This window comes from Coffea arabica, chromosome 4e (assembly GCF_036785885.1).
Source record: "Coffea arabica cultivar ET-39 chromosome 4e, Coffea Arabica ET-39 HiFi, whole genome shotgun sequence".
In the NCBI taxonomy this organism is placed as follows: Eukaryota; Viridiplantae; Streptophyta; class Magnoliopsida; order Gentianales; family Rubiaceae; genus Coffea; species Coffea arabica.
Window position 1 is genome coordinate 4,176,335 of NC_092317.1, and position 13,669 is coordinate 4,190,003.

Sequence of the window (13,669 nt, forward strand, 5' to 3'; positions counted from 1 at the left end):
CAATCGCGACTTGTTAATATCCACTGCAATCAACTATTTATTAGGTTACAACAAAAAAAGTTTAGTAAATTGTTGGACCACTCAAGCTCGTTTCAAGATCCACTCGCAATATTTTATTGTTCCCACGATTACAATAATGCAGTAAGTTTGCGATAGGCAAGCACCCGGAAGAAGTATGGAAGCTTCGAAATCTCTTACTGGAAACATTTTATAATGTTTTTTCTTTTTTTTTTTACCGATCGGCTAGAACTTTCCCGGTAATTGAACTCTTAAGAACATTTCAGGGACGCTTTGTCTAGGTCTCATGTCACCCGTTAATCATGCCATTACACAATCTATCTATCCCCAACTTTTTATATCCGAAATATTTTTAACATTAATTGAGATTCAAAATCTAATTTTACGTTAATAGACAATTATCTATCTCAAGTATAAATCCAAGCTTGTGTGTGAGTGTGTGTACACACACACACATACGCGACGTGATGCAATCAAGATCACTTGACCAAATAGTATTATATTTCTTTAAATATTACCAACTTTCTAATTTTAGAACGCCTATATATAAATCCTGCCCTTCTTACAAAACATTAAGCGGTTAAATTTGTCGTTGCTCATTCATGTTAGTCAAGAATTTCTTTAGACTCCCATTCAATTTTACAGATAAGTGTGTTTGGATAGGAATTTATGTGAAATGTTTATTTAAAATACTCTTACTGTAATACTTTTTATCGTATGACGTATATGATGAGGTAAAAAGATGTATTAAAATTTGTGTTACAAATTATTTTTTCTCAAATCATCCCCACCCCGAAACATAATCCACCTTTTTCAACTAAAATTATACAGATTAAAAAAAAGTCAAAAGAAAAAAAGAAAACAAACAGTCCTTGGCCTGTTGGTCGGAAGAACTATCTTCTATGCTTCCAAAGGCCGCCGCTTCCAACAACAAATATATAGGTGGGAGGCCTCACTTCTGAAGAAACTCAAGGTTGGTGAAGAAAACTCTGGAAAAAAAAAAAAAAACACGAGAACTACCTACTCTGTCTGTCCCTGGCGTCCAGCCCTCCATACTTCTTCAACTTTCCTCTCCTTAGTAATTCACCATTGAAAATTCATCCTTCTCGTTAAAACTCTTCCCTACATATATAACTCCACAAACTAACTTGTCCTCCTTCCAATCTTTGCTTTATATACAACATAACATAACCAAACCTCTCGGGGTGTTATTTCCCTATCTATGCTGAAAAAGCATTGAGCTTGCATGCTAGTGCTGGTTTGAAAATTTTTTAAATTAGTTTTTCGGTCGAAGAATTTGTGAACCAAGCCGGAGAAAATGCAAAGCCCGGAAACTCAGCATTATCATCACCATTCGGACAATGAGATCATCGGCAATGATAGAACAAGCTACAGCGGTCCGCTGAGCGGACCTCTGAACAAAAGGACCGGCAAAAAAAGTGCAAGATTCAACATCCGTGATTCCGCCGGCAATGCCAATTCCAGCTCCGGAAACAACAACGACGATGCATACGTCGAGATCACTCTCGACGTTCGCGATGACTCCGTGGCGGTTCACAGCGTAAAAACCGCCGACGGAGCTGCGATAGAAGACCCCGAGTTGGCATTGTTGGCTAGAGGGTTGGAGAAGAAATCATCATTTGGTTCATCAGTGGTGAGAAATGCCTCGTCCAAGATTAGGCAGGTTTCACAGGAGCTCAAGCGTCTGGCTTCGTTATCAAAAAGGCCTCAAATGGGAAAATTTGATAGGACTAAGTCAGCTGCGGCTCATGCTTTAAAGGGCTTGAAGTTCATCAGCAAAACTGATGGTGGCGCCGGTTGGGCCGCGGTGGAGAAGCGGTTTGATGAGCTCACAGACACCACCAATGGGTTGCTTCCTCGTTCACTTTTTTGTGAATGCATAGGTAAGCAAGGAAGAAAATAGTCTTAACTACCATGAACCTTATAAAGCTTCTCGTTCACAATTTGGTCGGTAAGTAGTTAAATTTGGTGGATTCTTTTTTGGACTTGTTGATTCTTACGGGGGAAGATCTGTGAATGTTGCTATGGTAGGTATGAACAAGGACTCTAAAGAATTTGCTAGGGAGCTTTTTGATGCTCTTGGTCGGAGGCGGAATATTACCGGAGGTTCGATCAATAAAGCACAGCTTAAAGAGTTTTGGGACCAAATTTCTGATCAGAGTTTTGATTCTCGACTTCAAACTTTCTTTGACATGTAAGTGTCTATGGATTCTTTTTTGGACTTGTTGATTCTTTTTTCCACCATGATTTTTTTTTTTGAACAATTTGGGTAGTGTTTTATGATTAATTAATTGTATATATGATGATATAATGCAGGGTTGATAAAGATGCAGATGGCAGAATTACGGAAGATGAAGTCAGAGAGGTAACTATTTCTTTGTTCTCTTTCTTATGGGTATGATTAATTCCTCTTTTCTCCTCGAGGAATTGGCATATTGATCTAGCCGGCTGGTATACAATTGCAATGACACAAATTAATTAAGCATTTTCCGTGTTTTTTTTAACTTTTGGCAATTCAATTATGGTAAGGTGAAAAGAAATTGACAGGTGATTTGGTTTGGTGAAATATGCATAATTTGTTTACTACCTTTCATTTGTTTTTTTTAAAAAATTCACTTGCAGATTATTACCCTCAGTGCTTCAGCCAACAAGCTTTCCAACATTCAGAGACAGGCCGATGAATATGCTGCATTGATCATGGAAGAGTTAGACCCAAACAACTGTGGATTTATTCTGGTAATAAACTAGTTTAATATGTTTTAAGAGATTAGTTAGCTTGATTTGACGGGGTAAACGATATTGGGAAACCATCTCCTGATCTTGTCAATAAATATGCTGGTGTGATGAACCTAATCCCCTCCCGTCATCCATTCTGATTTTCTTATAGATATCTTCAGTGCATCCCTGAATTATATTTTATTTTCCCCTTCTTTATTTCTTTTTTGTCCTTGATCAGATAGAACATTTGGAGATGCTATTGTTACAAGCTCCAAATCAATCCGTAAGAGGTGAAAGCAGGAACCTGAGTCAAATGCTAAGCCAGAAACTGAAACCAACAACGGACCACAGTTTTGTAAGGAGATGGTGTCAAGATTTGAAGTACTTGTTGCTAGATAACTGGCAAAGAGTCTGGGTAATTGCCCTGTGGATTGGGGTCATGGCTGGTTTATTTTCTTGGAAGTATGTTCAGTACAAAAGGAAAAAACCAGCATATGACGTAATGGGAGCTTGTGTTTGCATGGCCAAGGGGGCGGCGGAAACATTGAAGCTGAACATGGCATTAATCTTGTTACCGGTCTGTCGAAACACCATCACCTGGCTTAGAAACAAGACGAGATTAGGTGCTGCTGTTCCATTTGATGACAACCTCAATTTTCACAAAGTAAGTCATGTTTGTTAAAACCTTACTAATAATTATTAGTTTTCCCGCAGGGTTGGACAATAAATTGCAAGTTACCAAACATAACTAGGCTAATGGCTGTATGAATTTTCTTACAGGTGATAGCAGTGGCAATAGCAATTGGTGTCGGAATACATGCAATTGCTCATCTATCGTGTGATTTCCCTCGGATCCTACATGCATCTCCTGCAAAATACCAGGCATTGAAGCCTTATTTTGGAGTAGAACAACCTGCAAGCTATTGGCATTTTGTGAAGAGCGTGGAGGGAGTAACCGGGATCATAATGGTGGTCCTGATGGCAATAGCATTCACCTTAGCCACCCCATGGTTTAGGCGTAACAGGGTCAACCTACCAAGACCCTTCAAGAAACTCACTGGCTTCAACGCCTTCTGGTATTCCCACCACCTTTTTGTCATTGTCTACGCTCTCCTCATCGTTCATGGTGTCAGGCTCTACTTGACCCACAAATGGTACAAGAAGACGGTGAGTACACATTTTCATTCTTGAATCTTGATCATGATATTTCTATCATATCAAATCTTTTATTGGCATAAAAACAAGCATTCAATTCCCTGAAACCTTGCACGTATTCTTCATATTTAATTTGGCAATGGCAGACATGGATGTACCTGGCAGTTCCAATCGCACTCTATGCTGGTGAAAGATTGATCAGAGCATTTAGGTCAAGTATTAAGGCTGTTAAAATACTCAAGGTAATTATGATTAGCATCCACGTACTTTTTACTTTACTGAATGAAAGAATCGTACACCTTTCAACCATAGAAAAAGAAAAAAAGAAACAAACTAACAATTTTTGGTGCACTAATTTGTTTTGGTAGGTGGCTGTTTATCCCGGGAACGTGTTGGCTCTTCACATGTCAAAGCCGCAGGGCTTCAAATACAAAAGTGGGCAGTACATGTTCGTCAACTGCGCCGCTGTGTCTCCATTCGAATGGTAGCTGATCTTTTTTCAGTCAACTTTTACTCGTGAATTGTGATAATCAATTTTTCTAAATTTTGCTTGTTCATTACACATGTAAAATATTAACCATATGACTGAAATTACATAAAGAACAATTTCAAGGAATTTTCTATGAGAAGATACAATTTTCTATGAAAAAAAAAGAGTGATTTCAAGGAATTTACTCCAATTCAGTTGGGGCATAGGACCCTTCTTTTTAGTCCTCTTTTGTACATATAATTTATAATCCATTTTCAGGGTGAACCCTTTAATATTTTTCTAGCCTAGATTTAAGGCGTATGCTTCTTCTAACCCTTAGTGGTCCAAAATATGCAGGCACCCATTCTCCATAACTTCAGCCCCTAGAGATGACTACTTGAGCGTCCATATTCGAACTCTTGGTGACTGGACCAGACAACTCAGAACTGTTTTCTCAGAGGTGAGCCTAAGCCTGAGGCTTCCTATTCCTCCCATTTGCGAAATTTTTTTTCTCCCATGTTATGTAACAGTATGGAATTGAATTTGCTATACATATATATATAGAAAGCAATAATTAATATGCCATTATTGGAGTTGCTATAGCTGTAATGCTTGCTTCTAGTACTCATCCATTCTACTTGAGCTTTCGAATACAGTTGTCTTTGAAAAGTCTATTATATCAAGGGAACAAGTAACAACTAATAGCGAAGTAGAAAATGACATTTGATGTTTAAGTGGTAATCTTAAGTTTCAACGATTATCCTGCAGATCTTTGAAGTTAGCACCTTAATTATAGGATCCCAACAAACCATCATAATCACAGACCATGGTCCTAGTATTACTAACCAGTTTTACACATTGCATTCACAATTATTGCAGCAGAATATCTGACTCTTTTCCCATATCCTCGACCAAATATATATATATGTATATGTATATGTATATATATACATATTGATTGAGAAGGTCCAATCCATGCAGTATAAAATGCCAGGGGGAAAAAAAGAAGAAAATATATTTTAGTTGGATATTTTAGAATTCAAGTATTGAATAGAAGGAAAAAACAATTTATACTGTGTGATCTACGTTTACCTTAGTCTATCAGAGGTTGGGGGTACTTTTATTGATTTTTTTGAGAATGTTACTAAATTATATACCATTGCTTTGGTAATGTGATCTTGGTTAGGTATGTCAGCCTCCACCTACAGGGAAAAGCGGACTCCTCCGAGCTGATTGTTTGCAAGGAGAAAACAATCCCAAGTAAGTAGCATCTTTATTACTTTTACAACTTTCACGTTCATGCATTTAAAGTACGGAGACCCGTAAAGTAAAGACTTCAATTTGAAGGAGGCAAACGTTAAGTAACCTTATTGGTGCCTTTTCTATTTCGTGATTCACGAGTCAAGATTTTGCATTTTTAAATTTCTTGTCTAATGGGCAGAAGGGATTATGAGAGTGAAAAGATTCTAGTTTGTGCCATGTGGAAGATAACATGATTTTTTGACTCTAATGTTTGGACAAACGTGATGAACAGTTTCCCAAGGGTGTTGATTGATGGACCATATGGAGCGCCAGCACAAGACTACAAGAAATACGACGTGGTCTTGCTGGTGGGGCTGGGAATAGGGGCAACGCCGATGATCAGCATAGTTAAAGATATTGTGAACAACATGAAAGCCATTGAAGCAGAGGAGAGTGCCTTGGAGGATGGCACCAGAGCACCAGAAGACGGCGGCCCTGTTCCTCCAAATTCTGGTCCCTTGACACAGAAGAGAAAATCAGGGTCAGGAAGTGGAGGGAACTTCAAAACAAAGAGGGCGTATTTCTACTGGGTCACAAGAGAACAAGGTTCATTTGATTGGTTCAAGGGAATAATGAACGAAGTTGCTGAAATGGACAAGAAGGGAGTGATAGAGATGCATAACTACTGTACTAGTGTTTATGAAGAAGGTGATGCTCGATCCGCCCTGATCACTATGCTTCAGTCACTCAACCATGCCAAACATGGAGTTGATATTGTTTCCGGAACCCGCGTTAAGTCTCATTTTGCCAAGCCAAATTGGCGTAACGTGTACAAACGCATCGCTCTCAATCATACGAGTGCAAGAGTTGGTAAGTTTCTATTCAAGCTCCTAGTTTATATATTTCCTCTGAAAAAAGAAAAGAAGAAGAAGAAGAAGAAGGTCTTAGTATATGTAATTTCACCTAATGGATATATACATCCTTGTTCTCATTATGACTTAATTTTTGTCATGTTTTTAGCTTAATAGTATCCTGTGAAACTGGTTTTGCCAAATATTATTTCTTTTCCTAGGATAGTTTATTATTTAGGTGTTGGCGTCATCCAAAGCCCCATCTCTCGTAAGAGAACAATAAATAAAGGTGTATGCATGCTTATTAAAGTCAGCCTAATGTCGAATTCTAACTTTGTTGTATGAGATAAGTTTGCATTAAGGTAAAGACTTCCCCTTGGTATGGAACATTAAACTTTTTCCCTACCAGCCTTTATATCCATTCCAAACATGTATAAAGGTGATAAAAGTAACACTCTGCTCATAGCCTTTATAAAAGAAAAAGCATATATATACATATATATAATAAAAAAAAAGATAGAGAGAAAAGATATTATCAGTTCATAATGTAGTGGTTGTACTTTTGTTTGATGATGATAGCTTGGAATCGTGTTTTACGTTCACATAAAATATTTATGTGGAGCTAGTAGTTTTGTTTTACATTTCTTTTGTTCAAAATTCTACTACTTTATTTACTTTCCTAATTTGGAGTTTTTTTTTTTTTTTTTGTCTCCACAATTTTCAGGGGTTTTCTACTGTGGGGCACCCGCACTTACCAAGGAATTGAAGCAGCTAGCTTCCGATTTTTCTCACAAGACCTCCACCAAATTTGATTTCCACAAAGAGAACTTTTGATGAGAAGGAATTTTCAACGCGTACGGCTCCGGAAAAGCCCTTCCCTCTGGACTCCACTCTCTCTCACGACCCTGTACAGACGATATGGCAGATTAGTTTGAAAATATTATTATTGTGTTGGCTTTGTGATGTGTTATAAATAACAACCAACCATGGACTTGTAGGAGTGGCGGACAATCACGACTTTAAGAAAAGGAGAAATGGAGGACCAGAAAACAGTGGAATTGGTCCTGTTTAGTTGGTGGCCCACCCATCATTTGGTGTATGCCAGATTTTATTTTTTATTTTTTTGAAACTTTGGAGTATAGCAGATGATGATAGTAGTATTAGTAGATGCTATATAGTATAGTATAGTATAGTTTTGACTGGCTTGACAAGCAGTATGGCGAAAGCGTCATTTTGGAGTCACTGAGTTTTTTTTTTTTTCCCAATTGAATTAGTTTTTTATACTGTTTGTTTAATACACTATATGGAGGAGGCGTAAAGATAATGGTGATGCACTACTGTAATGTTTGGTGTGTAATGGAAAAGATCAGCCACCAACCCAAATTATTGACCGTGTAAATGTAATACAATGTACATCTTTCTATACAAGTATTATCATTGTTGTATACAAGAGTTGATTTGTTCTTTCCGCTTGAATAAAGATGTAATGTAATGATCCGCTTGGAAATGAAAGTGCACCAAATATTGTTGCATATTGTATTCCCACTTTCTTTTGCTTCCAGAAACTCATCATTCATCAATGTTTTCACAATTCATGCATGTTTTATCATCCTAACGAAATAATAGTCACCTGGTTCACACTTCACACTGGTTTCCTAACGAAATAATCTGATGCATAATATTGCTATTGCTTCAATACCCACTTCATACATGTTTGTGAGTGACATACAGTTTCTACATAGGTAATGTGACGGTAGTGTCTGCATCTGCCAGCGGGCACGAGTTAATCAAGATTGCTAAACGACGTGATACTAAAACATGACCAAGATAGCACGTAAAGGTGGACCAAGAGGCGGAGGTAATCTGATCCTATGAAGAAAATGAATTGGCAATTTGGTCGGCTTTTAGTTATACCTGCCCCATTTGAGTTGAGGCTGAAGGCTTACAATGAGGACAGTAATTTTGACCCGTTTCCAAATTAAAAAATACATATATACATATAAATCTCTGGTTGTTGCCGATAGATCTAAAAGATCTAATTATTTGAACATAGACAAATATTATGTCCCCTGCAAATGGATTCAAGCAAGCACCTACCAGTTACAGATTCAACAAGTCGACAGGGAAGCCTGCTTAACTCTACAAGATTGATGGTGACGCGGAAGCACAGGATCGTCCATCCAGCAACCTCCCTAACGCATATAACAGCATGTGTGGGGCCTAATTACGAGATGCAATTTCCCACAATCACTATTACGATAAACGAATCACTTGATCTAAAGTGGAATATCTTCTTCCAGACAGGTAGTTACACAAATGGTCATAACACGTCTCCAGTCCTACGTCACCTTTCCTGATTCTGGAATCAGCAACTTATGAGCATCATGTCACCTTCGTATTAGTCTCATCCAACATGATATTTCTTTCACTTAAAGGATGCCACTTTAATATTCAGGACCAATGGGCCTTCAATCACACAGCATTATTTGGAAAAAGAAGCTCAATCATGGAATGGTCTAACTCAAAAGGTTAAAAAGCAACATCAATCTAACGTTTCGCTATGCCGTAAAACTCTCATCTCTATCTTTTGCAGATAATGCACGCATCCAGATTTTTTTATGTCGCAGTGCAAGTTAAATAAATGCCTAAATTTTGTCCGCTTTCCCAAGCTAGTGCTTGCAAACTAGGCAATTAGCTTGAGATGTGAGAGAGGAGAGACATCTTGACATCATCTAAAACTCCTAAGATGTCCAGATTTTCTAGGTTGAGCTCTATGCCATGGCTAACATGTTATCTATTTTAAGCAATGTGATATTCCAGGTGAAGATTAAATTCATGCTAGTGCATGTGCATAAAAGAGAAAAAATGCTAGCCATGGCATAGAGATGAATTGAACTTCAAAACGTACCTCCAGTTAGGTTAAAAATGGAATTTACAGTTCCTTCATGCAAGGGTTTGAGGGTACTCTCCTCTTTGTCTTGTATAGAGATACCAGAAAAATAAGAACAGCAGCAACAACAACAAATAAAAGAGAAACTATAATGGTAAACAAGAAAGGAGCAGAAGTGAAAATTACTGCAAAATAAATGATCAAACCTCGTTGCTGCACTTGAAACAACTGAATAGAGAAGTAAACTAATGCTCAGTAGATAGGATTGGATTGTGATTTTTGCATCTTACATGCCAGTAGTGAGTTTTTCTTTTTCTTTTTCTTTTTTTTAAATTTGGATGCCCTCATGTTTTCCTGATAAGTATAAATGAGCATTTTTAGGGATGTAAAGCGCAAGAGTGTTTGAAAACTTCAACAGCAAGGCCCATCTTTTCATGAAGCTATCCAACTCCATTATAAGAACTTTATAAAAAGTGGACTGGGGCCACAGAAATTAAACTACAGATTGTGAAATTTTGAAGTTGTGAATATGAGGTGCTATAAGCAAAATAAGGCATCCATTTGAAGATTCATGATGCGTATTTCTGGAAGACAAATTTCAGAGGATTGATGCGGTATGAGCTTAATGTGTAGACTAGTAGCTGTTTGAAAATTTCCTACCAGTATATGCTGACAAAGTTTTACAGAATTTTAGTTACCAGATTGTCTGGCCCAGAATCAATAAAAGGTGAACCTCATTGTTCTTCAGATGCCCACCAGATATTACACGGTAGAAGATCATGCATGATGCATCTAAAAAAGAGTGAGAAGACCAACCTCGTGAACATTTCGGTGCAGGGCGACATTGGACTCGACATAAGAATTTCCTTCAATTATCTTTTCCTCTTTAGCTTTTGGAAATTGGGCTTTATTGGTTGGCTTGCCAATGTACTCTGATCATCAGCACGAGAAGGCCCGTAAGGGATAAGAGGCTTCTTAGTAAGCATGCATGTCTGAGAAGTGCCAATGCCCAGGGTTTTGGGTGAAACTGCTTTTTTTTTTAACTGCCTGGGAATCTCCAATCTCTCCAGGATTTTTGAAGTTTTTTCATCTATTTGCCTATTGCTCTGTGATGGTGATGGTAGTGGATGATCCAATTTTGGCTTGGAGACTTGTATGGGTGAATGTATTTGGGGTAGTTCAGTGACAATCAATTGTTCCCATTCCTCTTCAATATATGAATTGGCTTCGTTTTCCTGTACTTCTTCACTTAGTGGTGGCATTTTCTCTTTTGTGACAACCACTGCAGCTGCTTGGGTTGGTTCTACAACCTCTTCTGAGTCTTTCAAAGTCGAAAAGTCTACAGGTGCTTCTCTAATCTTAGGAGGTATTGCTCTGATTTAATCAAATCTCAAGTTAGTGATCTGATATATCAAGAACAAATTGGACGGTTTGATAATGCAAATGAAACTGAATAAACACAAGTTAAAAAGAAAATTTTGATCAGGAAATAATCAAAAGCAGTAGTTCCCCAACACCGTGCACAAGCCTGGTCATAAAAACATCAGAGGTATTGCTCATATAACCAATTTGGAAGGCAATCTACGAAATTGGTTCCTTGTAAACAACTAACTGAAGAGATGGAAATATTATAGTAACAAGAGATTCTCATTTATCAAAGAAGAAAATCTTCCCCAGCATTAATGCTGTACCTTCAAAAATGCAGCTGCATTTACAACCACTAGTATTAAGATTGCACTTATGCAAATGAAAGTGCAGTAAGATGTTCTAGAAATAGTATAGCACATCAATAGATATAAAATTCAGAAAATGCACCAGTTTTTTGTAATAAAAACTCAAAATGGTAATTCTGGAAGTATGCAATATGAGAAGTGCTTTGTATTTCATCTAGCACAAATGACTGAAACATAATGCATAATACAACTGCGAAAACCAGGACAATTTTGTGCCACACAACTTCATATTTGCAGAGAATTTCACTCCTCGCCTAAAATGTTAAGACCACTGGCTTTGGCAACTGATTATTCATGTGAAGAGACTTTCTGAAGACAAAAGGATGGTGAATCTTATTGTTGAACATTGCAAATATTACACTTCCATTAAGTGAAAAAATGCAATCCAATAGATATAGCATTAAAGTTAGTAGGAATCTGAGTGCCGCATGATTGGGAAAATTATGACTGCAAACACGAGCCAAAATAGTCCCTGTAGCAATTCTATGGCTACAAACACTAGCCAAAAGTAGCAAAATGTCCTCCCTTCAATTGGCCATGCTAGAGACATGCCAGAACAAGTTTTTCTGGTTAGTACTCTCTTCATGTGAAAGTACTTTCCACATATAAAAGGCATAAACAATTTACTCCTCTTTACATAGACAACTGGGAAATGAAATTTTAGTCTACCCATCTTATTAACATCCAGCACAACCTCAGTCCAACCACTTCCTCCTTTTGCTCCAGCACTCCCTCCCTCCGCCCTCCAGCGTCGAGCGTCAAGCTTATGGGCGATACACATTTAAGAGCACGGCAATATCCCTCGATAGATAGGCTCCTAGGTGGGTAAACTTTATTATTCTTGAACATTGTTGTTTAGCCACCTATTACCTTTCCAATCAACACGACACACCCCTGAACCTTATTGTCACTGGCACCACTTTTCCTTGCTATTTTGTAACTCAATCACCAGAACTGGTAAATGGATGTAATTCAAAAGAAAAAAGTGTTTCAAAGGCTTCCAGGTATGGGTTTAGAACTACAATCACTCGTTCATGGTTGACATATATTTTCCCACAAATGTGAAAAATCTGTAAACATTAAAAGCCATCTGCCAACTCACCTAAATCTAACTTTACCAAGATGATAACAATTAGCTCTAAAACCACACGCCCCAAGACATAAAAAAAAAAAAAAGGAGAAACAAAATCATCAATTTAAATCTATAGATGACATATACAGTTCTAAAACAAAAGAATCCAAAATGCGATCAACAAGAAAAAACAAAAGGGAAAAAAGCTTTTTTGTTTTTGTTTTTTTTTTTAAAAACACACACACACACACACACAAACATAGATTGATAGATAGATATATATAAAGCTGGTAGCTCTTCACTTTTTCAGTGGCGGTCAGGTAAAGAATTAAACTTACCGAATAAAAGAGAGTCAAGGAAGAACCTTTATAGGCAGATTCCTGAGCAATGCACTCCCTCGCTTAAACAAAGAAATGGCCAGCATTCAAGGAGTAGAAAAAGCCCCAGTTCGGCAATGCCCAGGTCAAATATCAAAAGATTCTGCGTGGATATTACAACCGGGCCCATCATCTTCTTTATGTTCACTTTTCTAATGTTTTTTCTTTTTATTTTATTAATTGCGTTCTTGGATGGCATCGCCGGTGGTTAACTGGAACCCTGAAAGGCCGGTGGTCAACGTACACGGGCTTTCAACGAAAAAAAGCTACTTGTGCACGTTACGATAGTTTTTTTTTTTTTTCAAGTCTCTCTTCCCTTTGGAGAATGGCCCAACTTCTGTTTTAGCCACTTCATCCAATTCATTTAACAAAAGGGGTTCTAGAGGTTAATTGAGAAATGCAAATACCATTTCCCCCAACTTGTCTCATGATGCAGCCAATAAAAATTTTTTTTAAATAAGGCAGTTAATTGTAAGTTAGAAGTTGATGTTCAAGTAATCTAACTTAGGCCTTGTTTCACAGACAAATTTTTTGTCAAGTTTTCTACTATAAGTTTTTTAAAAACTTTAATTACATTAACCTCAAAAAAAAATTTAAATTTTTAAGTTATACATTTCAAAATATTTAAAAAAAAAAACACACACTTCAAAAAAATTTTAAAAACTTTTATAGTAAGTTACAGTAAAATTTTAGACAAATACTCAAAAAACTCACTTGTCAAATGGGGCCTTAGTTCGTAGAGACATTATTGATCTCATGAAATTTTCTATTTTACTTTTAAATTCTGTCTTTTTCCCTTCCTCCCTTATCAAGATTGGAGTCTCTTTTTGACCAAAAAAAAAAAATAGAATTTCTATGTTCTCAAAGTGTATGCTTTGTATCCACTTTTAGAGTTTAGACCTGAATATTATAAATGGTTGCTTATGAGAGAGTGAAGTTTTATTTGCTGAAAAAGGTCAAGGAAAGCTACTAGCATTACTCAAGTATCAAGATAGATTTTCCATGGGACCCAAAAGAAAAACACTACCATTGTTTAGATATTATTGTTATTAAATTTCTAATAGGCAAAGATTGATCATATGTTAGAGATTGCTTATGCTATTACAGTAAAATATAAATGGAT

The 13,669-nt window shown here is 37.1% G+C and overlaps 1 protein-coding gene and 1 long non-coding RNA gene across 3 annotated transcripts; one reads left to right on the top strand and one right to left on the bottom strand.

Moving 5' to 3' along the window:
* The first annotated feature begins 926 nt into the window (after positions 1–926).
* Positions 927–8,006, top strand: LOC113742008 (respiratory burst oxidase homolog protein C-like). 2 transcript variants are annotated; one of them, XR_011813461.1, is made up of 13 exons: positions 927–1,922; positions 2,071–2,233; positions 2,356–2,404; positions 2,662–2,775; positions 2,996–3,421; positions 3,538–3,924; positions 4,059–4,154; positions 4,281–4,396; positions 4,739–4,841; positions 5,568–5,641; positions 5,916–6,493; positions 7,199–7,381; positions 7,473–8,006. XR_011813461.1 is itself a non-coding variant. In XM_027269685.2 (12 exons), exons 1-12 carry the CDS (start codon positions 1,337–1,339, stop codon positions 7,306–7,308), a joined length of 2,802 nt encoding a protein of 933 aa, XP_027125486.1. In that variant the 5' UTR covers positions 928–1,336; the 3' UTR covers positions 7,309–8,006. The 2 variants fall into 2 exon arrangements, 1 of the variants encoding a protein (XP_027125486.1); XM_027269685.2 differs by having other exon boundaries at positions 928–1,922; positions 7,199–8,006.
* Positions 8,007–8,329: 323 nt separating this feature from the next.
* On the bottom strand, positions 8,330–12,867 carry LOC140005929 (uncharacterized). The gene is made up of 2 exons (XR_011813462.1): positions 12,508–12,867; positions 8,330–10,738 (listed from the first exon to the last, which is right to left on the bottom strand). It is a non-coding gene; the product is annotated as an uncharacterized lncRNA (long non-coding RNA).
* Positions 12,868–13,669: the final 802 nt, after the last annotated feature.

Bases quoted from the DNA above. Each gene is read 5' to 3' on its own strand.
- LOC113742008 (XM_027269685.2), top strand. From the start codon at position 1,337: ATGCAAAGCCCGGAAACTCAGCATTATCATCACCATTCGGACAATGAG. The intron at 2,405-2,661 runs GTAACTATTTCT...ATTCACTTGCAG, and splicing joins CGGAAGATGAAGTCAGAGAG to ATTATTACCCTCAGTGCTTC. The intron at 3,422-3,537 runs GTAAGTCATGTT...ATTTTCTTACAG, and splicing joins ACAACCTCAATTTTCACAAA to GTGATAGCAGTGGCAATAGC.